Source organism: Glycine soja, chromosome 15 (genome assembly GCF_004193775.1).
Source record: "Glycine soja cultivar W05 chromosome 15, ASM419377v2, whole genome shotgun sequence".
In the NCBI taxonomy this organism is placed as follows: Eukaryota; Viridiplantae; Streptophyta; class Magnoliopsida; order Fabales; family Fabaceae; genus Glycine; species Glycine soja.
In genome coordinates, this window is record NC_041016.1 from 38,608,898 (window position 1) to 38,635,734 (window position 26,837).

Genomic DNA, 26,837 nt, shown 5'->3' on the forward strand with positions numbered 1-26,837 from the left:
ATTATTGCTGATATGACAAAGTCGATGGTGAAACCGAAAAACATCTTGCTAACGTTGAAGGAACACAATGCCGACAGTTACACCACGATAAAGCAAATTTACAATGCAAGAAGTGCATATCGTTCTTCAATAAGAGGAGCTGATACCGAAATGCAGCATCTGATGAAGCTTCTCGAACGTGATCAATACATTCATTGGCATAGATTGAAGGATGAAGTTGTGGTGCGTGATCTGTTTTGGTGTCACCCAGATGCAGTAAAGTTATGCAATGCATGTCATCTGGTGTTTTTTATAGACAGTACCTACAAAACAAACAGGTACAGACTCCCACTACTTGACTTTGTTGGAGTGACACCAACGGCGATGACATTCTCTGCTGGGTTTGCATATCTGGAGGCTGAGCGTGTTAATAATATTGTATGGGCTTTGGAACGATTTCGAGGCCTATTTTTAAGACACGATCGCCTCCCTCTTGTTATTGTCACTGACAGAGACCTAGCACTGATGAATGCAGTGAAAACTGTGTTTCCCGAGTCTACTAATTTGTTGTGCAGGTTTCATATCGATAAGAATGTGAAGGCGAAGTGCAAATCTTTAATCGGGGAAAAAAATGCGTGGGACTATGTAATGGATAACTGGGGTACTTTGGTTGATTGTCCGTCCGAATACGAGTTCCATGAGTCATATCAGAAGTTTCAAGTTGCTTGTTCGCCTTGGCCGATGTTCGTTGACTATGTTAACGACACATGGATTATCCCCCACAAGGAAAAATTTATTACAGCATGGACGAATAAGGTCATGCACCTAGGCAACACAACAACAAACAGGTATTAACAACTGATTTTATTTGTTAGTAACGATTAATATTAAATGGTATTTAATTGTTGTATATTTTCATGTTTGTTGTGTATTTTAAATGTAGGGTTGAATCAGCTCATTGGGCTCTCAAAAGAGTACTACAAAATAGCGTTGGAGACCTATGTAGTGTTTGGGATGCCATGAACAACATGATCACGCTGCAACACGTCGAAATTAAAGCATCCTTTGAAACCAGTACGCATGTGGTTGGCCATGTATATAAAAAAACCTTATACAAGAGGCTTCTTGGGATGGTTTCGAGGGATGCTTTAAATCAGATTGCTTCTGAGATTGACCGTCTACGTTATCTCGGCAACAATCTCTCTTCTTGTGGTTGTGTGATGAGAAGCACGCACGGGCTTCCTTGTGCATGTGAGCTTTCTAGGTATACTGCTAGCAGCATCCCATTGGAGTCAGTCCATCTTTTTTGGAGGAGACTTTGCTTTTCAGACCAAGGGTTATGTGAGACGGAAGTCACCATCAAGGAAGAAATAGAGGTCATATCTAAAAGGTTTGATGAACTTGATGTGGCTGGCAAAGTAAATCTGAAGAGCTTCGAGAAATCGCATACCCTGATCATAACTCTATGTGCCCTCCTCCATCAAAGGTGAACACTAAAGGTGCACCGAAGAAACCGATGAAAAGAAGTCAAACATCCACAAAGCGTGATCCGTCTTACTGGGAGTATGTTGATGCTTTTCATTCTGTTCAAAGCAGCAACTCTCCAGTGAAACGAAGTGCATCATGTTCTCAACCGCGTCAGCCAACAAGGATCATCCCGATGTTGGATCAATTTGCGTCATTCTTTCAAGGTTTCATTCGTGACGTTGTGGATGTGAAAGCGGACGGTAACTGTGGATATCGGTCCATTGGCGCTTTATTAGGTATGGGGGAAGATTCGTGGCCGTTAGTGCGTAATGAATTGCTTAAAGAACTTGGCAGGTGGTCGCATGAGTACATGAACCTCTTCGGTGGCACAGAGAGATTTGAACAATTAAAGTTGTCCCTACTTGTTGATGGATTTTCAAAGGTATGTTTTTAGGTTAATTTTTTTTAATAACAATGTTTAAATTACTTACATGTGTATGTTTGGTTCATTCAGGTTAGTGTGGACAAGTGGATGGATATAACAGACATGGGATATGTGATTGCTTCACGGTATAACGTAATCCTTGTATCGTTGTCCCAACAACAAAGCATGACATTTTTCCCTCTTAGAAGTCAACCACCACCTGACTCTTCTGGCCACCGCATCATATGTGTCGGTCACGTGTTTGGAAATCATTTTGTTCAGGTACATTGAATATAGTTAGTGTAACAATTATGCAATGACTTCGCTTGTTCGTTTGGCACGGTCAGCGCATGATATAATGTTTGTTCATGTACAACAGGTTTATTTGAAAGACCATTGTCCGTTGCCGCCCCCAGCGCTGTTGTGGTCAACCAATTGTTATTCTCAGGCAAAGCAATGGGCAATTCCATATATTAGTAGAATGCAGGAATACACAAGCTTGATGTCATTCAAAACACACTATGTAGACCTAAATGAAGACTAAACATTCATTGTTTATTTATTTGTATTCATTATGCGATATAATTCGTTGTAACCCGTCACTAACCAATTAATATTATCAACTACTCGTTTGGTTAAGCAAGGAAATTGTTGGTCCAACAAAAATCATTTACGCGTACAGCATACATCATTGTCATAATTGACAACACATAATGACATTCATAGTTTACCTGTAAGAAAATTGGCACGTAAATGGAAATGGTTCTTCATCTATTTCGTAGAAAGAGCTCCAACCCATAAGTGGCTGAGACTCCATGATCATGCTCCAGACACGAAGATATATAAAGACGTTGAAGTATTGAAGAAGGATTATAAGTCCCTTCCTTGCTGAAACAGTAGTAGAACGTGGGGAATATGAAAGGAAGTTGGCAATTTATATGAATACGAAATAGGAATATACGATGATGAGAGTGAATCATATGTAACTTAAGGTGGCTATTAATTGCTTGGAGAATGTGCGCGCCGCCTTCTATGCGTGAATGCGTTTTAATGGTGACGATGAGTATGCTTGCGAGAGTTACAAGAATACAAGGGGAATAAGAATATTCCAAGTTTGAACTTTAATGAACTCTCTTGCTTCTTTAATGAATAGGTTTTGAAGATTGTGATCGTGGAGCTTCTGTGCATTTGGAAGATTTGATCTTTTTTAGGATCCTTTAATTAATCCGTTTATCACATTGTAAACAAGCAAGATGATTAGGTCTAATATGCTGTTATGTAGCCTATAATGGAACTGTGCATGCTAGCTCTGCTTGCTTTAGGCCAATCATGAATTCGGTTATTACAGTAATTATTTACTTGAACATGGAAAAAGGGTTCATTTCCTATTTTTTTCGATTTTGAGGCTTTGTTTTGACGTGTTAGTTGACGGAACTGGGGAACGGGACTATTTTTTTTGGATTCTTTGACGTCCAAACATGAGAAATGGCCGCCCTCCATTGTCTCAGGGCACAGGCACACCCACGCAAAAAAATCCCAAACATGGGTACTTGAACATGGAAAAAGGGTTCATTTCCTATTTTTTTTCGATTTTGAGGCTTTGTTTTGACGTGTTAGTTGACGGAACTGGGGAACGGGACTATTTTTTTTGGATTCTTTGACGTCCAAACATGAGAAATGGCCGCCCTCCATTGTCTCAGGGCACAGGCACACCCACGCAAAAAAATCCCAAACATGGGTACTTGAACATGGAAAAAGGGTTCATTTCCTATTTTTTTCGATTTTGAGGCTTTGTTTTGACGTGTTAATTGACGGAACTGGGGAACGGGACTATTTTTTTTGGATTCTTTGACGTCCAAACATGAGAACTGGGGAACGGGACTATTTCCTGATTTATTAATTATTTTAAAAACTTTTATTTTTTATGTAATTCTTACAAACAAAACTCATGATTCTAGGTTCCCTTTTTTTAAAAATAAATTTAAAACAACCGTAAACTTCGCTTAAGGACCACAAACAATCGGAATAACAAACTATATTATAAAATAATAAACTGTGCAAAACACGCCAACTATATTAAACAAAAACTGTAATAATTACAAATATTCATGTCAACTACAACACAACAATATAAATACAATGATCAATGGTCCGTGCGGCGTCTCTGACGAGCCCTGACCGTCCCATCAGCACTGGGTCCCCCTCTCGCGATCGTCAGGCAGTCCTGCATAATGTCATATAACTCTGTGCCTGCAGTGACTATCCTAAGGTTGAGCACACGCTCCAACCTCTGTGCAATCGCCTCATATCCCTCGTAATCATCCTGTCAAAGTCAGTAAAAACATTTATTATGAAATTCAAAATAAACAACAACTCATAAAACATTAAACGCGCAAATAATCTTACCACATATGGAGGGGGGTCAAATGCCACTGGAACCTGGGGGCTGGGCGGCTGTATGTAGTCCTCAGGGTCTGCAGCTGGTGCATCCCTCTGCTGGTCAGCTGCCTGGGTCGGTGTCATGAAAGGGTGAGATATGCGGAAAAACCACTCAATGTAATCCGCAGATACCTGCCCAGGCACTAAACAAGGCTGACCCGCAGGTAGTAAGTGATCCGCAAACTCCATCCACCTGTCATCTATCTGCTCCTGTGACAATCGTGCACTAACAGGCGGCGGAGGGATGCTCTGGATGTAACCGAACTGGCGTACCACCCTCTCCGGTCGAACTGCGACGATCATAGGACCCCATCTGAGCTGACCCTGGAACGATGAAATCTCCTGAAACGCCCTAACACCCCGATGCTCCGTGTACGGCAACCAGGACACATCTGTGACGGTCAAACCATCACAACGTGCCCTGTAGGGTGCTCCTGTGATGCCCTTCATGTGCGCCTTCGACGTCAACCACCGGGAAGCACGTGGGGACGTCTCCTGGTATGTGTCGTCAGTCACGCACTGATGCACACTAGGGAAGTGCTCATAGATCCAGCACTACACAATAATTGAGGTTAACATAACATAAAAACATGTTTAAATCATAATCGAACCTAACATATTAATAAACACAAAATTTACCTGAAATAGCGTCAAGTACCCCGCAAGCTGTCTGGTGGTGGTCCTACAAGCCTCATCTAACTGGTCGTACATATGAACCAGCGCGGCAACCCCCCAAGCGTAACCACCACTATGAGCGAGGTCCCGGAAAGCGTCAAGGTGGACCACATGCACGTATGTTGCACTCTTATTAGCAAAAAGAGTGCAACCGACAAGGTGCAGCAAATAAGCGCGAGCTGCGACAATCCACCGCCGGGCCTGACATCTGGTCTCATAAATGTCACGAACCCATCCTAATCGTACATATGCTCCACGTGTGAGCGCTGTCTCGGCTCTGGCCTCCTCCGCAGACACTTCCAGCAACTCCGTGAGCAAGAATCTGGCCTCCTCCGTAGAAAGAGCGTGGAAACTGTGCAAGGCGCCAGTGATGGGCAAATGTAGAATGGACGACACATCATCCAATGTGATCGTCAGCTCTCCTACTGGAAGGTGGAAGGTGCTAGTCTCACTGTGCCACCTCTCCACAAATGCGGATATAAGTCCAAGATCGCCAGTAATAACTGAACAATCTATCAGTGGACTTAATCCTGTGGCAGCCACCAGGCCTTCAATCTCAGGCACTGGCCTCCCAATCAGTGTCAGCTTCCTCCCATGTGACACTAACTTCAAATCAGGACGTTCCTGATTTGAAGTACAAATTATACAATTATTAAAAAAAAATTAATCATAAACAAATAAATAAACAATGACAAATAATTAACAAATTAAAATACCTGTCCACTCCACACGGCATGTGCAACATGCTCGGCAAATGATGTGAGCACTGACGGGTCACGTGGACCACCAGGGAATCCCTCTGCAGCATCATCACCATCTGACCCCTCACCACTATCAGCACCCTGTGCGTCCGCACGCATCTCAGGTGCCTCCGTAGGCTGCTCAGGGACATCATCAGTCATGTCAGCGACGTCCTCAGCCATATCACGTCCCTCCGTAGTCATCTGATGAACGCGTAGCCTACGGGCTGAGGCAGTAGGCCTACGCCTCTCGGGAACATCGCCAGCATCCTCGTCAGCAGCTCTATCTCTGCCTACAAATCTACCTATGGCACGACCTAAACCTCGTGTTCTGGCCATGATCTGTAAATCATGTCGAACACGTTTTTTTTTTCGGTCAAAATATACACAATTTTCTTTATAAAAAATCAACTTTATTTATAAACAAATAAGACTAACTTAAATCAAATCATTTTCACACATACACGACCTAATTTTAAAAAAAAATTAAACAACTTCATTTATATAAAAAAAACAACTAATGTAAAATAAAATTATTAATAAACATGCACAACTTAATTTTTTTAAAAAAAAATTAAACAACTTCATTTATATAAAAAAAAACAACTAATGTAAAATAAAATTATTAATAAACATGCACAACTTAATTTTTTTAAAAAAAAATTAAACAACTTCATTTATAAAAAAAAACACAACTAATATAAAAAAAATTAATTAGTAAACATCCACAACTTAATTTTTAAAAAAAAATAAACAACTTCATTTATAAAAAAAACACAACTAAATTACTTAGTAAACATCAACAAGTTAATTTTTAAAAAAAAAAAATAAACAACTTCATTTATAAAAACAAAACACAACTAATATAAAAATAATTCATTACTAAACATCCACAACTTAATTTTTAAAAAAAATTAAACAACTAATGTAAAAAAAAAATTATTTAGTAAACATCCACAATTTTTTTAGTAAATAAAATACTTCATTTATAATAAAATAAACTAATTAATTATAAAAAATTAGTATTTTTATAAAACTTCCAAAACACACAACTTTAATTATAAAAATAGCCAACTTCATTTTTAAAGAAAAAACACTAATTTAAAAAAAAACAATAAACAAAAACAAACACAACTACTTTTATAAAAAAAAATTAATTTACAAATTAATATTTAGTAAAAATACACAATTTAAATTATAAAAAAAATATGACATCAAAAACCCAAACTTCATTTTTCATAAAATCTAAAAAACAAAATAACCAAAATAAATAAAATAATTCATTTAAAAAAAAAACAAAACAATTTCTGTTTAAAAAAAATTTTAAAAAAAAACACAAAAAAAAAAAAAACCCACTTCCGGAAGAAGTGGTTCTTCCGGAAACACTCCGGAAGAAGGGTTCTTCCGGAAAGGTCTTCCGGAAGTTTGAAACTTCTTCCGGAAGTGGGCGTCTTCCGGAATTCTTCCGGATGAACCACTTCTTCCGGAAAGTTCCCGGAAGACGTTTTCCGGAAGTCTTCCGGAAGACGTTTGGTTACTTCCGGAAGAACACTTCTTCCGGAAACTTTCCGGAAAACGTTCTTCCGGAACTTCCGGAAGAACCCCTAACGGGTCTTCCGGAAGACTCCGTCGTCAGCCATTTCCCCATTTTTTCCGGCGTCTCCTGCTCTCGTCTTCTACCCTACGGTTCCGCTAACCTAAGGTTCTTCTAACCTACCCTAAATGCTACAACTACAGTGCATAATAAAAGCAAAGGGAAGATTAGGGACACCTACCTCGAACGGAAATGGCGTCCAACCGAAGCAGCAGCTGGGCTCGCGGTGAAGGAGAAGGCTCGCGGAAGAGGTATGCAAAGGAAGAACGAGAAGGCTCGCGGAAGAAGGCTCGCGGAAGGAAGAAAAGCAGAAGCAAGAAGAAGGCTTAGTGATTCCGGGAGAGGAGAAGAAAACTATTTCAATATTTTAAACTTTTTTAATGAAGGGTAAAATGGTAGTTTCAATAAATTGCTGGGTGCACCAGCAATATTGCTGGGTGCACCTAGCATATCCCATCTCTAGACATGCAAAGCTCTGAATCCCAGCCCAAACTCTTCACAAAATCTGATTTCAAGCTTAAATAGGTGGCTTTGTTCGTGCTCACGCACTTAGGGACTTTATGATCCGCTTAGCGCACATTAGTGAATTTTCTCTTAACGCTCTTTTCTCACTTAGCAGATGGGCTGAAGTGGTGTGCTTGATGAGATGAAGCGTTGCGCTCAGCGAACCTGTACAACTCATCTTCTTCCAGATCCTTCCTCGGGCATAGCCACTAAGTGTTGCGCTTAGTGGACGCTCGCTAAGCCAGCAGATTGGCTTAGCGAGGAGGTGAAAAATGGCACTTTGCCAAATCGCCTAATTCACCTAAAAATGAGAGAATTTGATTATTTAATACACAAAATAGAAGTATTAAGTGTCTATTACCTATACTTAATAGAAAGTACTTATAATACTACAAAACAACCATAAATTGGGAAAGTTTGATACAATTTACACAAGTTTTATACACAAAAGTTAGTTATACTCATCGACTAACACCTTCCCAATATTACAGGAATGTCAGTATCTTCACAGATATCCATTACTACAAAGTCTGCCGGGAAGATAAAATGTTTCACTCTGACCAGCACATCTTCAATTACTCCATATGGTCTGGTAATGGAGCGATCAACAAGTTGTAAAGTCATCCTAGTGGGCATGATCTCCAACTCTCCCAACCTTCTACACATGGAGAGTGGCATTAAATTAATGTTGGCTCCCAGGTCAATAAGAGCCTTTCCCACAGTGACTTCTCCAATTGAATAAGGAATAGTTACACTCCCAGGGTCTTTATGCTTGGGTGGAAGGATCTATTGAATCACAGCACTACAATTTCCTTCCACTACGATGTTTTCCTGGTGAATATACTTATGTTTCCTTGTTAACATATCCTTCAAGAATTTGGAGTAGAGTGGCATTTGCTGTAAAGCTTCTCCGAAGGGCATGGTTATTTCCAGTTTCCTGAAAATATCCAAAAATCTCGCCAAATGACGGTCCTTCTCTTTCTTGGAAGGTACCACATGATATGGTACTTCCTTACCTACAGAGGAAGTCGTCATGAGAGCTTGAGATGAGTTTGTGAGTGATTGTGAGGTTCTAGAGGTGGAGGAGACATCCTCACCACTTGTATTTCTTCAATGCTTCATCTTTCTCTTCTCTTTGTTGTAAAGGAAGCTTCCCAGTTATGGAGAGCTAAATCCTCTATTGGTTCTTCCTTGTAGGTACTTGATGTAAATACTTGTATATCTATTTAATGATGTTTTGTGTGTTCACTGTGCTATCAGAACTTCATTCTACCATGCTTTTGCCTTGATAACATAGATGCATGTGTTTTTAGGATCATTCAACAGTGGAAACTAGTCTGATTCTTAGAACTTGATAGGACGAGGCTAGTTTATCGTATTATCACGAGGGATCAGGGTACGGTAACCTAGTTGTTGTTTGTTTGTCTTAATGCGGTTATGGTCGAGTTTAGTCCAACAAGAGAAATTTATGGACGATGCCTGATCAGGATTAGGCTAGACTATCATGAGAAATTAGGGTTTAGCATTTCAGGAGACACCATAGAACACATGAGCATTGTTAAGTAGAGAATATCCTTTTAACATCAGGCACCTATTAGGAAGACCAACGTATTGTCTACTTGTCTTTACACATCATTACTCACGTGATTTTCCTTTTAATAGTTAGTTTACATACCTGTGCATAATCCATACATCTCTTTTCATACTAGACACCTATTTACTGAAATAGCTTTACCAAGTAACACAAGTTCCCCGAGAGTTCGATACTCAGTTCTTACCATTTTATACTACTTGCATGATTCGGTGCACTTGTCGCGACCGAACAACACCCATCCTCCATGTTTGGGCAAATAACAATGTATTTCTTTGATTTTGATTTAACAATAGACTAATTTTGGTGTATGTTTAGAGAATATTGGATCAAGGCATTTTTTTAATCCTTTGTTCAATTCTTCTCTAATATTCCATGAATCATGCACATCTTCACCCAAAATATCTTCATGATTAGGGAGACTCCAATTAATGTACAAATAATGGGATGCATCATTCCAAAGTGACCTTTGACTTCATCCTCAAAGAAATTTATGTTAATATGAAAAGGTAGTTAGAGTATATAAATATTTTATCATATAAGACTCATGAAGAAAATATGACTAAATAGCATAAAAACTTTAACAAACTAAAGTAACACTACATTAAATATTCAAAATGTCATAAACCAAAAACACTAAACTACCAAATTAATAAAGCATACATTTATTTATTTTTAAAAAATGAGTAACTAAAAGTAAACATACCTTCTTTACATTCAGATATTGAAAATGGTTCGAGAAGCTAACTTGTCTCAATAGACATTGCTTTGTCATTTGTGTCAAAAAAATCACCATCAATTTCATCTTCCTCCTTAGATGTTTCCTTGGTAAATGAGTTAGACATAATATAGTTGTCATCATCATCTGAAAACACAACTCTTTGCATAATTGTTAATGTTTGTCAATCATTGCATGATAAGTTTGGCCCACTTGACATGCGATAACTAACTGCACCACCTGGTAATGGGATATTAGAATAACTGACAGTGTCTACTTCAACATTCATTTCTATTATTGCCCTGCCATTTTGTTGATCAAAAGCACTAATCATGATTTCTACATCATCATCATGTATATGCAATGCGGCATATTTTCCATCATTATCATCAACTATGAATCTTCCTCTTTAATACATCAAAGCTAACACCACGTCTAATCTTAATTACTCTCTTTGTTCCTTTAAATGTCAAAACCTCATCACCATTATATCCTCCATTCATATACACAAATGCTACAATTGGAGCAACCGTAATTGTTATCAATGTACCTACAGAACAACAAAATATTAAGGTGGGAACAACAAAATATTAAGGTGGAAAAGCTATATTTGTTTAATGCGTGAAGAAAATGAGAAAATAACTATATTTGTAGGTGGAAGAGTCGTTTATGCAAATTACACCTTCACCCACGAGGTTAGCGTGTCCCATTAAATTAGCTAATGCGAGTTCATCCTCACTGTGGGTGTTAGAAAAAGTAAATGACGTAGAAAATAAGAATAGCTACTTTGATGTTAACAAAGAAGTAGCAATTCTTATTTACTACTTCACTTTATGTGCGCCTGAAAAGTACAAACTGTGGGTGTTAGACAAAGTAAATGACATAGAAAATAAGAATAGCTACTTTGATGTTAACAAAGAAGTAGCAATTCTTATTTACTACTTCACGTTATGTGCGCTTGAAAAGTACAATGAAGTAGCAAATAAGAATTACTACTTTGTTAAATTCAAAGTAGCAATCTTAGTTGCTACTTCACTTTACATGTGTTAGAAAAAGTACAATAAAGTTGCAGTCAATAGTGTTAGGTCTGGACGACCATTCGTCTCATCCACCTTAGATGTTGATGAATAACAATAAGTATAAATTATAGATGTTCTAATGAGTTTTTGACAAGTGGACAGGATCAATATGTTAAAGGACTCAACAATATTCAATATCATTCACAATCCAAGAGAAAATGTTCTATTTTATCTAGCTCCAACATGCTAAAACCAGAGAGCGTCCACCCTTGTGAAAATCATCATTATTCACTGTCTTTTAGTTAACTTGCATGTCCAATCTCAAAGAAACTCAAAAAGACTGAGAATGATGAAAAAGGGAAGTGCACATGTTCTATCATATACAAGTTCAATTTGCCTCTCTGTATTTTTAAATTGCTAACATTTGAATTTAAGAAAAGGACAATATAAAAGAATATAGAAGGTTTTCATGAAATATTATTTTAAAGGTTTTTTTCATTACGGAGAAGAAGCACTTGGCACTGTCTATACTATGGTTCATTCCTCTCCAATCAGAGCATGACGCATCGCTTTATCCTTCAATGTGAGACAACGGTCTTTTCAAGGAATCAACGTTGATCCTATAACAAATCCTTCACTGAAGTCTATAAAAGGCCATCTCCATCTAGGAAGCTTTTGACAAAAAAAATCTTACACAAGAGCAAGAAAATATTTGAGGCAAAACACTGTTGAAATCACCAGACAACTAATATACAATTTTCATTTGTTTACTCTTTGCTAAGCATAAATATTTTGTATATTGAGCTAAATTGTTTATTCACTCATTGAGTGTTACATAATACTTGTATTCATCTAAACTTTTGTTTGTGAAAGCCAGGAATGGGTTAATGTTAAACAATACTTGGGTTTCTTAGAGTCAGGAGGAGTTTAAGGAAGTGTCAGAAGTTGTATTAAGAATAGTTGTAAGGTCAGGAGTGGCAGGTTAGAATACTTGTTTTGTAATCATGTTTTGATCAGTGGAACTCTTCACTAATGAGTAAAGGAGAACTAGACATAGTTCAGGTTAAGTGAACTAGTATAAACCAAGTGTTTTTACTTCTCTCCGTAACGGTTTATTGAACATTCTTATAGCACTCTCTATCACCTTCTTAACACCAAGTGTTTATTGAAAAAACTTTTTTAAGAACTCTCTTTTATCAAGTCACTGGACGACCATATTGATCTTCACTAAATATCTGTTTTATCTTCAATGGACAACTTGCCACATATAATATATATATCACTATTTATATTTGCTTTAATATTGTAAAAGTTTATATCTTTGATATACTCACCATTCAACCCCCCTCCCCCCTTTTAATGTGTTTATTTCTATTTCAAAGAATTGCTACTTCATGAAAATCGTAGATAACAATTACGAATGTCTACGTGGCATGCTGTTAAGACTTTTGGCAAGCGTACCAATTGTCGTTGTAGGTTTCAAATTTATAAAGAGTTTGTTTCCACAGGGACTTGAGTTACTTAATTCATTTGGTTCTAGGTTATCAGTTTAATAATTATGTACAAATTCAATCAAATGTCATTTGGTTTTGTTTTAACTAACTAAAGATAATTGAAAGTAAAAGAATAGTGAAAATAACAAATTTACGAAAATAACAGAAATAATGAAATTAGCAGAAATAACGGAAATACGGAATACGGAATTTTGTGCGTCAAAAATACGGAAATTGCAAAAATAATTTAAATTAATTCAAGAAAACATATGATTGGATTTCATTGTTCATGCCCTTAGTAGCCTAATAAGATTAACACGTATAAATCATTTTCTAACATTACTGATACACACATAGTTATCCCAAGTTGATTCCTTACACTTGGAACCTAAGAATATTTACTAAATATCGATCCCTCGCATATGTAGTAAATATCTCAGCATTACAATTATATTCTCGTGTTTTTTGCAATCAAAACGCTCTATTCCTAGCAACGTAACGTAAAGAGTAAAATCATTCGGTTCAAATTCTAAGATTGATTTCCAGTTTCACCTAGAATCCAATTTCATGACACTAGTGATCAAATAGAATCAAGCATTACGAGTAGAGTGAAACTACCAATAATGAGTAGAAAAGATTAATACATATATAATATCAAAAGGGATACATACGGGTATAAAGATTACATTCAATCCTTAAGAAAAAACTAACTGATCATTGTGCAGAGCACAAGCCTAACAAGAGAAATGACGAAGGAAATGATCCACGGTCACAACTCTGCAGTGTCTCGGCTCCACTTTTCCTCTTCTTGCTCTTCTTCTACGTTTTTCTAAGGATTTTGCTTCAACTAAATGAATATTTCTCTTCCCCTGCATGGCTATTTATAGGAGAATCCATCTAGTGCAGGGGAGACTCGCCCAAGTGAGTCTGGGACTTAAGCCTGAAGTAATCTACTCGCCCAAGCGAGCTGGAGCTCGCCCAGGAATGGCTTGCTTATGGGTGAAGTTTCCCCTTTAGCCTAGGCGAGCTAGATGCTAGCCTGGGCGAATTTAAGGCCAGAAATCTTCATGAAATGTCCGTTTTGCCGTTCCTTAAAGATTTGTTTCTGGATTCATCAAACAACCATCAAAAACCTAGGGTCTTTGGTTAAAGCAGATTCGTGCTGGTAATATTTTTTGAAATAGACCCATTTTGGTAAAAAGTTTTAAAAACTAACCCAAATTGGTCTATTAGCCCTATCTTACCACTACCTGACATTATGTGATTGATGCTTCTGTCAGTTGCTTCCTTTGGATAGACAAACATATTTCGACGATGAGCTTACTAATTGGTGGGTACTTAAGTTATTTAAAATTAATCTATATAGCAATGGGTATTCTCTTAATTGGGAGTTAGTCTCCATAAGAAAACAAGGCATGAGGTTGGAAAGCCATGAGATATTTTTGGCTAATGTAGGCAGGGTTTTTTTTTTTTTTTACGCTAATTTGGGTTTTTTGATGATATCAACCATAATTATCTTTTAGCCAATGCCGGCTTGGGTTTTTTTGGTCAACCTCGACTAAAAAATAGGTTTGGCCAATGTCGACTGGAAAGTCTTAGCCGTCATCGGCTTAAAAATAACCTTGGTCGATGTCAGCAAAAAAATCTTTAACTAACATTGGCTAAAAAATAACCTTCGCTGATGTCAACGATGTAAGCCAAAAAAATCCTAACCGATGTTGACCAAATAAACCTTGATCAACGTTTGCCAAAAAAATCTTAGCTGATGTTGGCCAAGAAAACACTTGTCGATGTAAAAAAAAATAGCTCTAGCCGATGTTGGCCAAAAAAACAGTAGCCAACGTCAACTGAAAAATAGCTCTGGCTAATGTCAACCTAAAACATCACTAGTTGTGGTCAATCAAAAAAATCTATCAAAATTATCAATATTTTGCACTTTTAAATTATTAAATATTTTGAAAAATTAATTAAATATTTCAAAATTAGATAGTTTATTTTCTATAAAGTTTAATATTGAAATTTCATCTATTTAAAATATAAGAATGATAATTTGCATGTGAAGGAAATTGAATTGTCCCATCCAAACAAAGAATTTAAAATTTAAAAAATTTGAATTAATTTATCCAAACAAAACATTTCAAAAATGAAGAAAATTAAATTCTAAGCATTTCAAATTCTTTAAAATTTTAAAATTCTTCATCCAAATACAGTCAATTTCTCCTATTTTCTAGACTACTCAACAAAGAGAAACAAACATAACATTATAAGTATACTACAACTAAGTTCAACAAATTAAAATCCTTACAAAGTTGCAAGAATGTTGCAAAGGAAATACAAAACTTAACCATATATTTTATAATAATTTCACATACACCATTTTATTCAGATTTACAGAGCCGAAGTCTGTGGTTTGGTGCATAGAACTTGCTCTGATAGTTTGGTCTCCCCGCAAAATGGTCAAGTAGCAGCAAATACACCATAATGCTGTAATCAGCGGAGACATTAGAAGTGCTAAAATGTTGGAGGGAATGGTCCGTACCTGATAATAGTGATGCATAGGAAAACTGTATGAAAACACACTAACTTCAATTTGATTGTCCAAACATATACAGCAATACACAAGCATACTATAAACAACACACATTATTCTCTCTTTCTCTGCATCAGTCATCAGATGAGAAGAGATCAACACACAAAAGGAGCATCAACATGGTGATCACTGCAATAGAGTCCAGGTTTTTGTGTGAAACCGGAGTTCTTCAGCTTCTCTCTTGCCCTTTGAACAAGTTCTTGGTTTGTGATTGCACCATCAGTCTCCTCAATTATAGCCTGTATCGCATTGCTAAAAGCACCATAAGCACTGGCAGCGTTGCCTGCAGGACTTGCATCTGCAGAAGTTTGGTCAGTCTGACATCCACTCATCAATATCCCACCATCCGGAAGGCCGCGTTTGGTTGGTCCAGCGTATGCCTCATGCTTACTTTCCACTTTTGTCTCCAGTGCAGGCTTTGCATATCCCTCATCATTGTCATCAAGCTTTTGCTTGAGAAACTCTTGGGCAAGACCACCCACCAGCCCCAATATTCCACCCCCACTTTCATCACTTCCATGTTGGAGTTTGTTAAAAATAACATTCATGAACTTTTTCACTTTAGGACTAGCATCTTCCCCAAAAACATCGAAAAGGGTAGGTCTCAGTTTCCCAACATCTATATCATCTTTCCCAGTTTTCTGCTTGAGTATATCAATGAGGGTTGAAAGGGGCAAAGACCTGTTCTTTACATAGCCCCCATCCGGAAGTTCAATATCCCTATTTTGAGCTTCATCACCATCATCATCCCTGCCTCTGTTGTGGCGCAACGCTGAAGGGATATGGAATCCGCGAGACTCAATGGCATCTTCCACAGTCCGATGTAGAAAACTTGAAAATCCAAAGCCAGAGCTAGATTGTTCCTCCTCTCCCTTTGTGCTCTCTCCTATCTGCTCCTTAGCTTCTTCAAGTAGGCCACCACTGTGGCAAGAATCAGACACAATTGTGATCCTGCAACCTCTAGGGACCCCATCAACAAATTCTCTGAAATCATCATCTGTTTCACAGGTATACACAATAAGCTAACTTTCTACAAAAATCATGGCAATGTAACAATGTTCCATTCAAAAGAAAACACCAAATTACTTCTACTATGTTTGAACTAAGTTGGCTATTTACATCAACATTAAGGATGCATTTGTCCTGGGAGAATTAATTGATCTGATAATATCATGAATCGGTTTTCAACATATTCCCTGAATACATACATCATCTGTCTGCACAGACATAAACAGATTAGCTTATTTATTGCCCACCACATAAATCATGCCAATGCAACATTTTTCTACCCACAGAATAATACAACTGCTTTCCAATTAAGTTGCTATAAATATTAGAATTACTCACACAAATACAGAATAAGCACCAGTCAGAAAAAGAAAATCACGGATCAATTTATAGCACCGTTTTACTAATTAAACAGATCCAAACTTATTTTTTTCATTTCACTTGTATTCGCTAAAACGGATCCGTGCACCAAATTTTGACTCGTGGGTAAGTCCACAAACGTAATATTCACCCATTACAAAGTAAAACACTAGGAAGTAATACATTAAATTAATCTATGACATTACAAACATCAGTAATAGAAGTTTAATTTTGATATACCGACAATCCGTAGTTTGTTTGACGACAGTATCGAAAAGCTTCACATTGTCAATGTATGGGTAACATTACTAAAAGACAGCAAGAGTTTTTCCCTACATTATATGAGTGTAAATACACTGTCAACCAATCAGACCAGGAATTATTGTTTTTTTTTTGTCAGATCAGAAATTATTGTTAGTATGATTTCTTAGTTAACATTGTAAAAGTCTACAAATTTATCATGTATGACAATTTTTTATCAGAAAACAATGACAATATAAAATCATTGCATAGATTAAGATTATTTAGTTAATGACTAAGAGTTTCATTTCTATACACTAAAACCTTCAACTAATAAGAAATTATCCTTTTTATCAATTTCAAAGATTAAAACACGAAGTTTATAATTTCAGCCATTAACTCCAAGGCACTAATTGGGTGCATTTCACTTCATCAACCGTTTAATTATCAAATCAAAACACAAATCTAATATGTTTTCACACGTATCAGTCTAGATCAACTTCACCTTTCTCTTCATCTCAAAACACAGCACCACAAACAGACAAACCATTCATTAATTCCATTAATTCAAAACAAGAAAAGCCCGTCAAATAAAAAAGCAATCATAATTTATAAGTTCATAACCACACAGCAAAAGTCTTAAATTGTGAGTTTGAGCTTAAGTCAATCCTACAAAGCCAACTTCTAAAGTGACTGAGAAAATTTGTCCCTCACTTAATTAGTGGGATCTCCAACACACCCCCTCACGCGAACGGTTGGACATATCATGCTTAAAGTTTACTGGACCTGAACATCCGCAGATGATCCAATAACTGCCCCATAATGGTGATCCTATGGATTTGACCCTATCATCAAAAACTTGTAAGATCAAGATTGTCCCCCACCAATATACACTAACTTTGGCCATATTACTCGTCGACGTGGGATCTCTAACAATAAGTAACCAAACACACACACACCCAAAGACAAATAGTTAGAAACGAATCGTGGTAGCAAGAACCAACCGGTGATAAGGTTCATGTCAGAAGGAACAATGCATTCATCATAACCAGTGTCATCGTCCTCTCCGGTTTCCGCGGGGAGGCGCGTGCCGTGTCCGCTGTAGTGCACAAACAGAACGTCCCCGGGCTCCGCCGATCGGACCAGCCTGGTCAGCGCTGACCGGATGTTCTTCCCGGTGGGCTCCGTGTAGGACTCGTCCGTGTCGATCAAAACGGTGATGTCGTCTTCGGAGAAACCGTATCGCTCGATCAGGCAGCGATGCATTCTCCACACGTCGTTTATGCATCCTCTCAGCTCCGCCTTTGTTCCTGGGTAGTTTATTCCGATCAACACTGCCTTTTTCGCCATTCCAACTTTCACACTCTCTCTCTCCCTCTGATCTGCCAAGGAAGCCTCTGTAGTCTGTAGTGTGTGACTGCGACTCCTTATCTTGCGCGTTACTTTAGTTGAATGATGATGACGAAGACAAAGGGTGTTTCTGGTATATCATAACGTCTGTGCTTTGTCTCCTTTATAGTTACATTTTTTTTTTTGAATTTAAACTAGAAGTACTATTATTCTAAATCATTTTATGATATTGTTCAGCTCAACCTTAATATAATTTTTAAAATAATTATCATAAAAAATATTAAATTTATTATACACCATAAATTTGAGTTTGTTTCTTAAGTTTTTAAGCAAACCGATTATGTTTTAAAATTATATAAATAATTCTTGCAGAAAAAAATTAAATAACTCTAAATTCTTTTATGTAATTATTTTATTTAATCTATTTTAAAAAATAATCTATACACAATTATTAATTTACAAATTAATGGTAAATTTATTAATTTCTAAGATGATTGTTTTAAGGGAGACATTTGACATAAAGAAAGTTTTTAGATTTCCATATTTGATTTAGAAAACATAGATTTTGTATAAATAGTGTAAAACAATTTTACATTATCATTTATTTAAATTTTTATGTATAATAAGTTTAATGATTTTTTATATTAAATACCTTAAGAATCATAATAACAATAATTTAACTAAATAATTAACCACAAATGTTTAATGTGTTAAAATTAAGATTAAATAGCTCAGATAGTATTTAAATTTGATTTTTGACAAAAATAATTCTTGATTATATTTTACTTATCTCTCGGTCGAACTTTGGTTTAGTTAGGATCATTTTCCCTTAATGAACTAAAGGGTTAAAACAAAAAATAATAACAATTATTTTTTATTAGTTGATAATGTAAACTTATTAAATTCTTTAATTTTTTTTATTTTAAAAATAACATCCCCAAGGTGTTGACAATGTTTTTTTTACTTATGTTTTCTAAAAAAAATATTTTCTTATGAGAAGTAAAAACCTAACTTTCCTAATTGTGTTAAAAAAGTTTTAGGTTATCCTTATTATATCATTCACTGTGATAAATATATAAGTTCAATTAAAACTCAACATGAAAATCTTTGTAGTCCAAAAAAAATATAAAAATATTCCAAAAAATATTTTAAACCATTTTTAGAATTTAGTCATTTTTAGAATTTATTAGGGGATTCATAACTCCTAAGAATTATGATGATTCTTGTGCATGAGAAAATTTTCCTTCTATCAAACCCTAAGTGTGTTTGGATGGAGCAATTCAGCAGGGGAATTCATTTTTTCAAGGAATTTAAAAGGATTCATGATAAAATAACTTGTTTGGATAGAATATTTGAAAGAAGATATAATTTTTGGTATTTTTATGAATAATTTTGATTGACTAAAATAGCGAGATTTCAAATTCTCTAAAAAAATATAGAATTTGAAATTCTTTTTTTGGAGATGTTGACTCTAACTCATGTTCTTACTCGCGACTCTTTCCCGCTCAACACTCGCAACTACGGGTGACCAAAGTTGTTACGGCCAACATCGACATAAGTTGTTTTTCATTGACGTTGGCCGAGGTTTTTTCGGTTAGAATTTTTTTGTATAATGTTAACCAATTTTGCCGATATCGACTAAGATTTTTTTTAGATGATGTTGGTTTGGGTTATTTTCTCACTAACGTTAATCATGGGAATTTTTGCTGACGTCAACCAAGGATTTTTTCGACCGTTGTCATCTAGGTTTTTTCCATTGATGTTGACCAATGAATTTTTTGGCCGACGTTGGCTAGATTTTTTTACTGACATCGGTCATGGCTAACTTTTTGAGTAGACACCTATTAGGGTTTTCCAGCTGACGTCAACCAAAGCTATTTTTTAGCCAATATCGACTAGGGTTATTTTTCAATCGATATTAGCTAGGGTGTTTTGGCTAATGTCAACTAGATTTTCTTAGCCGACGTCGGTTAGGATTTTTTTTGCTAGCATCGACTAGGATTTTTTGGCTGACATCAGCCAAAGTTATTTCTTAACCACATTAGCTAAGTTTTTTGGTTGATGTTGGCTAGGGTTTTTTCTGCGAATATCAGCTAGGTATTTTTGACCGACATCGAGCATGACTATTTTTAGTCGACATCGACTAGGTTCTTACAATCGACATCCACTAGAGTTTTTTCGGTTGACATCGGTTAAAGCTAATTTATAGCCAACATCAACCAAGCCTTTTTTATAGCCGATGTTGGGTAGGGTTTTTTGTTTGACATTGGTCATGGCTATTTTTTAGCCAACTTCGACTAGGGATTTTTCAGCCAACGTTGACCAATGATGTTTTTCGGCCGACATCGGGTAGGTTCTATTGGTCGACATCAACCAAGCTATTTTTTAGCCGATAATGGATAGATTTTTTTGTCAATGCCTACTAGGATTTTTTAGGCCGGCGTTGGCTAAAAATAGCCTTGGTCAATGTCGTTCAAAAAGATCCTAGCCGGTATCGGTCAAACAAACCCTAGCCGATGTTGGTAAAAAAACCTAGCCAATATCGACTGAAAAATAGACTCAACCAATGTTAGCCAAAAAATAGTCCTGGCTGACGTCAGCTGACAAATATTCCCGGCATACTTTGACAAAAAAATCATATTTGATGTCGACCAAAAAATAGTCTTGGTTGATGTCGGTTTAAAAACATCATTGGTTGTGGTCAAACAAAACAACCCTAGTTAAAATTATCAATATTTTGTATTTTTAAATTATTAAAAATTGAAAAATATTTTTTAATTAATATTTCAAAATAAGATTGTGTTTGTTTTCTATAAAGTTTAATATTAAAATTTCATATATTAAAATTTTGCATATGAAGGAAATTGGATTGCCTTATCCAAACAAAGAATTTAAAATTGAAAAAAATTTGAATTGACTTATCCAAATAAAGCATTTGAAAAATGAATAAAATCAAAATCAAAACAATTCAAATTCTAGACATTTCAACTTCCCTGAAATTTTGAAATTCCTAATCCAAACACAAGGTAAAATTCATATTTATCATGATTTTTAATTGATTGAAAAATTAAAATTTTATAATCATAAAAATTAAACTCTTCTTTGCTATGGAAAGTATTAAACATATTTTATATTTTTAGTATACATTCATTTTTTGTTTAATACTTTCTTCATAAAATAACAGAAAATCCCTCAAAAAATAATAGAGAAAGTTATAGGAAGATTTATAAGAAAATATAACATTATTTTTTCTAAATTTGATTCTTTTATAAGATTAAGTATTAGGATTTAAAGGGGGTAGAAATTTCATATCGTGATTAATTAGTTTTAACTTTGGAATGACAGAAAATTTAATTGGTTCAATTGGTAAAAGATATGAATAAAAATTGAGACTTTAATGAATTTAAGTAAAATAAAATTGATAAGAAATTTTTTTCTTCAATTTTAAAAATAGAGAAACTTAATTAACTAGAAAAATTTAAGCTAAAATGTATTTCTCATTCTCTTATTTTCTCAAATCCGTGATTTTAATTCCTTTAGTTTTTAATTGAGATATTTTATTTCTCACTTTAAAAAATATTCAATTTTAGTTTCTCATTTTTTTGATTGAAACATGTCGTCATTCACTTTTAAAAAATCTCTGATTTTAATTATTGTGTCTAATTTCAAAAGTTGATATGTATACTTCATTAAAGTTGATTGGCATGTGTTTTTCTATTAGCTACATGTCAGATTTTTTTTTAATTACTTAATTGCTTATAAACTTAATTTATATAAAATAATACACAATCAATGTCTGAAATTAGATATGAAAATTAAAATTACAAATTTTTTAAAAATAAAAAATGAAATGTCTCAATTTAAAAATGAAAATTAAAATCACGAATAGTTTAGGAGTGGGGGAAAATATTTTAATTAAAAATCTGAAGACTAAAATTACGGATTTAAAAAAAATAAGTGGATAACATTTTTTCCATTGGAACAAATGACTTTGCAATACATTATTAAATGTTGAGATAGGAAATCATTACTTAACCAATTCATGCAAATAAAAAAAATATTTTGCCGTCACTAATTATAATGACTCAAGTTAAACACTTATTTTATCAAGTTTAGTATTAAAGTAAATTTTCGTTTAAGTTTTAAATTTAATAATGTAAGATTAACAACTCATTTCTTGTACTACTAAAAGATATTTACAATATTCAAATATAAAGTCATTTAATACTTATTTTCTAAAATAATGAAAATATTTAACATATACATTAGGTGTTGTTTAACATATACGTTTCCTGCTAACTTATACGTTTATTGATGTATAAGATTAAAAAGAAGTAACATGATTTACTTTCGGATCTGATTTGTCTGCTGTTAAAATCTTTAAAAATAGTTTTCAGCTTTCTTTCCTATTTTGGCTATTATTTATTTTCCTCTTATTTAGGAATGCATCTTTCTAGGTTTTTCTTGTATCTGCCTCAAGTCTCTGACTTTGATTGGCTATTGCTGGGATAGGTAGTTAATGGATTGGATGAACGTGCATTCGTATTCTCTTCCAGTCTTTCTGCATTATTGGTTGTTGTGTGGTGTCTGCATATTTTACATTTTTAAATTAAGAAGCAACCACGAGGTGGCAATAATAGTGACCGATTAGTTTGAACACAAAGAAGCATTTATTTCAAGGATTAGTTTTTTATTTCCGAGAAAGTACGGGGTTGAGAAAATTTATTTCATATTTATTATAAGGTAATAAAATAATTATTGTCAGATATGTCATATATATATTTAGGTAAAAGAGTTTTTTTAAGATAAAAGAGATAATCTGTCAAACAAACGTTCCATAATAATTATTTAGGTAAATAGTTATTTTTTTTTATCTAAATGTATATGGTTAGTCACAGAATTGAGAAAAATAAAAAAAAATATAAATATAAATAAATGATTATATTAGTTTAAATTTAAAAAGAGTATTATTATAAAAAAATTACTAAAGTAGTAATATTAATATATATTTAGGAATTAAAAGAGAAACAAATAGTTAAGTTCAGGAAACTTATTTAACATTCCAGGATATATTTGTTATAAGGAAAAAAAATTCATGTTTAAAAATCATGATTCTTAAAAATAACTAAATATGGTTGGTAAAAAAATATTCTTGTAAGTTTCTTGAAGATTAAAGAGTATGTGACATTTTTAAAAAATATTTTAATTATTTATCGCATAATCTAATAAAAGAGTAACATTGTATTGTTATTATAGTAAAACTTTCTTTTAACTTGGAAAAATTAGATCACATCTCTCTATTGGAACAATTTTGTGGAAAACATAGCTAAAAAATATTGTTTCATAGAAATATTATTTTTTTAAAAGTAAACCAAATATTTTTTAAGCACCAGAGTGACTAACTGTTTACTCTAATTATTTTTAAAAAATAATCCAAATATGATTATGACAAAGCCAAATTAATCACTAATTAACTTACTGGATTTAGCTTAGTGATAAAGGATTTTCTTTTTTTACAGAGTGATAAAGTATTTGAGTAGTTTATTCTAACTTATTCCTGTCATTATATACCAAAAAATTCGAAGCACTAATCTTGCTTTGGTTAAATTTATAATTTTTTACATGTACATTTTTTTTTTAGTAACTGTATTCCAGTCACAGTTGTAATAAATTCTCCTTTGTCAAACTTTTTTTTCCACTAAAGATGTCTCAAGACAGATATTAATTATTTTGAGGCATAATGATTCTTAAAATAAATATTATTTCTTTCAAAAAAAATTCTTTTATAACAAAGTAATTTTATAGACACATAAATAAGAATTAAATCATTGTTAATAATGAACTCAACTATTTAATGATAATAGTGGACTTTGTTGAATTGTTAAATTATTTTTTTATCAATTAGTATTTATTTTCAACAATATTTTAAGGTCATCTATAAGTTTTTTTAGTTGACATCAAATAAGAAGATGTTTGGGGTACTGCTTGTGAAGATAGAGTCAACATCAAAAGCACTATCTATGGAAATGAGGTGATTGTTTCTCCCACAATCATAGTTGTTGTGTTAGGTTGTTTGGAGGAAGGCCTTATGTTCGACAAAGACGGGGAGAAGAAGATGACCCGAAACACTATGGATAAATTGCTTTATCATGGCTTTAGACCTATTTCGTCTGAAAAGTAAGTTGTGAACAAGTTTTTGAGGTCTGCAAACATGATATATATATGTGCAGATTGATTAACAACATCATCTTTAAAATTGTGGTGCCTGAAACTAGTTCCAGAGACTATGCGAGTGACAAGGATAGGTTTTGCATTTACAATGTGATGGTGGGAAAAAAGGTCAACCCACCTAAGGTGATCTTTTACTATTGGTTGCAAGCATTCAAGGATCACTTTAATTAAAAGACGAAAAAGAACCCAATCCCTTTTGCATGTTGTTCACTCAAATCATGAGGGATGCAGGAACCGTTTGAAGGATCAACACACAGTGATATAACAAGCCAAATCTCTCATTTTATTACTCATGGTACAAATGTACATCTTGGGATGAGAGCCTAGCTTCCCTAACCAACCACTATGATTACTCTTGAATGAGTAATTCCAAGCATTCAGTCTCTATTTATAGCTAACAACTAACTAACTAACTAACTGTCTTTAACTGACCTAAATAGTTAGAAAGCTAACTACTAAACTATAACTGATCTTAGTCGGCTACCTAACCCTAGTTCTGGCTACTTTGGCTTCCTCTTATACTTGCCATGGGTCCTTCCTTCATACATTTGCTTAACATGTAGCCTAACAATACTTCCCCCAAAAGGCCACCTTGTCCTCAAGGTGAAATGCAGGAAATTGCTGCTTCATAACAACAACCAATTCCCATGTGGCTTCAAAGTTAGGTAAATCTTTCCATTGGATGAGCACTTCAGTTGTGCCTGTAGGGTGTTTTCTGACAGCATTTACAGCTAGAAGCTCTACCCATAGTTCCAACCCATCAGTCAGCATAGGAGGCAAGGGTTGGGGTTTCACCACAAGAGCAATGACTTTCTTTAATAGAAACAAATGAAAGACTAGATGAACTACTCTCAGGTGGTAGGTTGAGCTTGTAAGCTACTTTACCAATGACCTTAGAAATCTCCTATGGTCCATAAAATTAAGGGCTTAATTTCTCATTCAACTTTTTAGCCAAAGATTTCAAACGATATAGTTATAATTTCAGGTAAACCCAATCATCCACAGCTAAGTTAACATCCCTACGGTGTGTATTAGCATAGGCTTGCATCTGGTCCTAAGCCTTAAGCAAATTAGTTCATAGTTGGTCCAACAAAGAGTCTCTATCTTGGTTCATCCTGTTGACCTCTTCTATTGCTGAAGGAAACAATGATGCCTTTAAGTAATTGAGAAGTGGGTCTTTGCCATAGAAAGCCCTGAAAGGAGTGAGCTTAGATGAACTATTATAGTTGGAGTTAAACCAAAATTCTACCCAACTTAAGTAAGAAGGCTAGTGCTTCGGTTTTTCTCCTGTAACACACCTTAAGTATGTTTCTACTCCTCTATTGACCACCTCAGTCTGGCTATCCGTCTAAGGGTGATATGCTGAACTAAATTTCAATTTAGTTCCAAGAGATTTGAATAATTCCCTCAAAAATTGACTTTTAGAAAAATTTTATCCCGATCAGAAATTATGGTGTGTTGGAAACCCATGTAATTTCAAAACCTCCTGGACAAATAGATCAACTATGTCCTTTGAAGTGAAGGGGTGGCTAATGGGGATAAAATGAACATACTTAGTCAATCTGTCTACCACAACCAGAATTGCATTCTTTCCTTGTGCTCTCGATAGTCCCTTTATGAAATCTATAGATATATCAGACCAAACTTATGTAGGGATAGGAAGAGGTTGCAACAAACCAGTCGGGGATAGGGCCTAGTATTTATTCTATTGGCATGTTTCACATGTAGCCATAAACCGTAAGATGTCTTGCCTCATACCTTCCTAATAAACTAAGGCTGCTACCCTTTTAAATGTTCTAAAAAACCCTAAATGACCCCCCTACAACATAGTTATGATACTCTGTCATAAGTGTTTGCACCTTGGGAGATGTTTTAGAAATTACTAACTTGCCTTTATACCATAATTTTTTTATCCTATAAGGAGTATCCTGGATGTGCAGATCCATTTACCAATAAATCCTGCATGATTTTCTATAGTTTTAGGTCAGCCAAAACTTCAGACTCCAACTCTTCCTCATCAGAAAATCAAATCATAGAAATGGCCGAATATGTCATTCTTCTAGATAATGCATTCACTGCCTTGTTTTCACATCCTGGCTTATACACTATATCAAAATCAAACCCCATTAGTTTTGAAGTTCATTCAAACTTATCTTCTCCAAGTAATCTTTGATCATTTAAAAACTTCAAACTTTTCTAATTTGTTAATATAGTGAATTTGTAGCCCATTAAGTAGTGTCTCCATTTCTTTACTGCCAACACAATAGCCATGAGTTCTCTCTCATAAATTGACTTTAAAATTATAAGTAGTTGCCCATTTGTAGCCCATTAAGTAGTGTCCCCTTAAGGATTTCACTTCGCTAGGAGTAGGCTAGCTTCTCATGACCTCTAGTTTTTAGGGATCTGCAACTACAC

At 34.8% G+C, this 26,837-nt stretch overlaps 1 protein-coding gene and 1 pseudogene across 1 annotated transcript; both read right to left on the reverse strand.

Moving 5' to 3' along the window:
• Positions 1 to 4,798: 4,798 nt before the first annotated feature.
• Positions 4,799 to 5,251, reverse strand: LOC114388283 (annotated as a pseudogene).
• A 9,638-nt stretch (positions 5,252 to 14,889) lies between these two features.
• On the reverse strand, positions 14,890 to 18,310 carry LOC114387810 (metacaspase-4-like). Its single transcript, XM_028348014.1, has 2 exons — positions 17,846 to 18,310; positions 14,890 to 16,230 (listed from the first exon to the last, which is right to left on the reverse strand). Exons 1-2 carry the CDS (start codon positions 18,189 to 18,191, stop codon positions 15,329 to 15,331), a joined length of 1,248 nt encoding a protein of 415 aa, XP_028203815.1. The 5' UTR covers positions 18,192 to 18,310; the 3' UTR covers positions 14,890 to 15,328.
• Between the last annotated feature and the right edge of the window lie 8,527 nt (positions 18,311 to 26,837).

Bases quoted from the DNA above. Each gene is read 5' to 3' on its own strand.
- LOC114387810 (XM_028348014.1), bottom strand. From the start codon at position 18,191: ATGGCGAAAAAGGCAGTGTTGATCGGAATAAACTACCCAGGAACAAAG. The intron at 16,231-17,845 runs GTTGGTTCTTGC...CCTGTGAAACAG, and splicing joins TGACATGAACCTTATCACCG to ATGATGATTTCAGAGAATTT.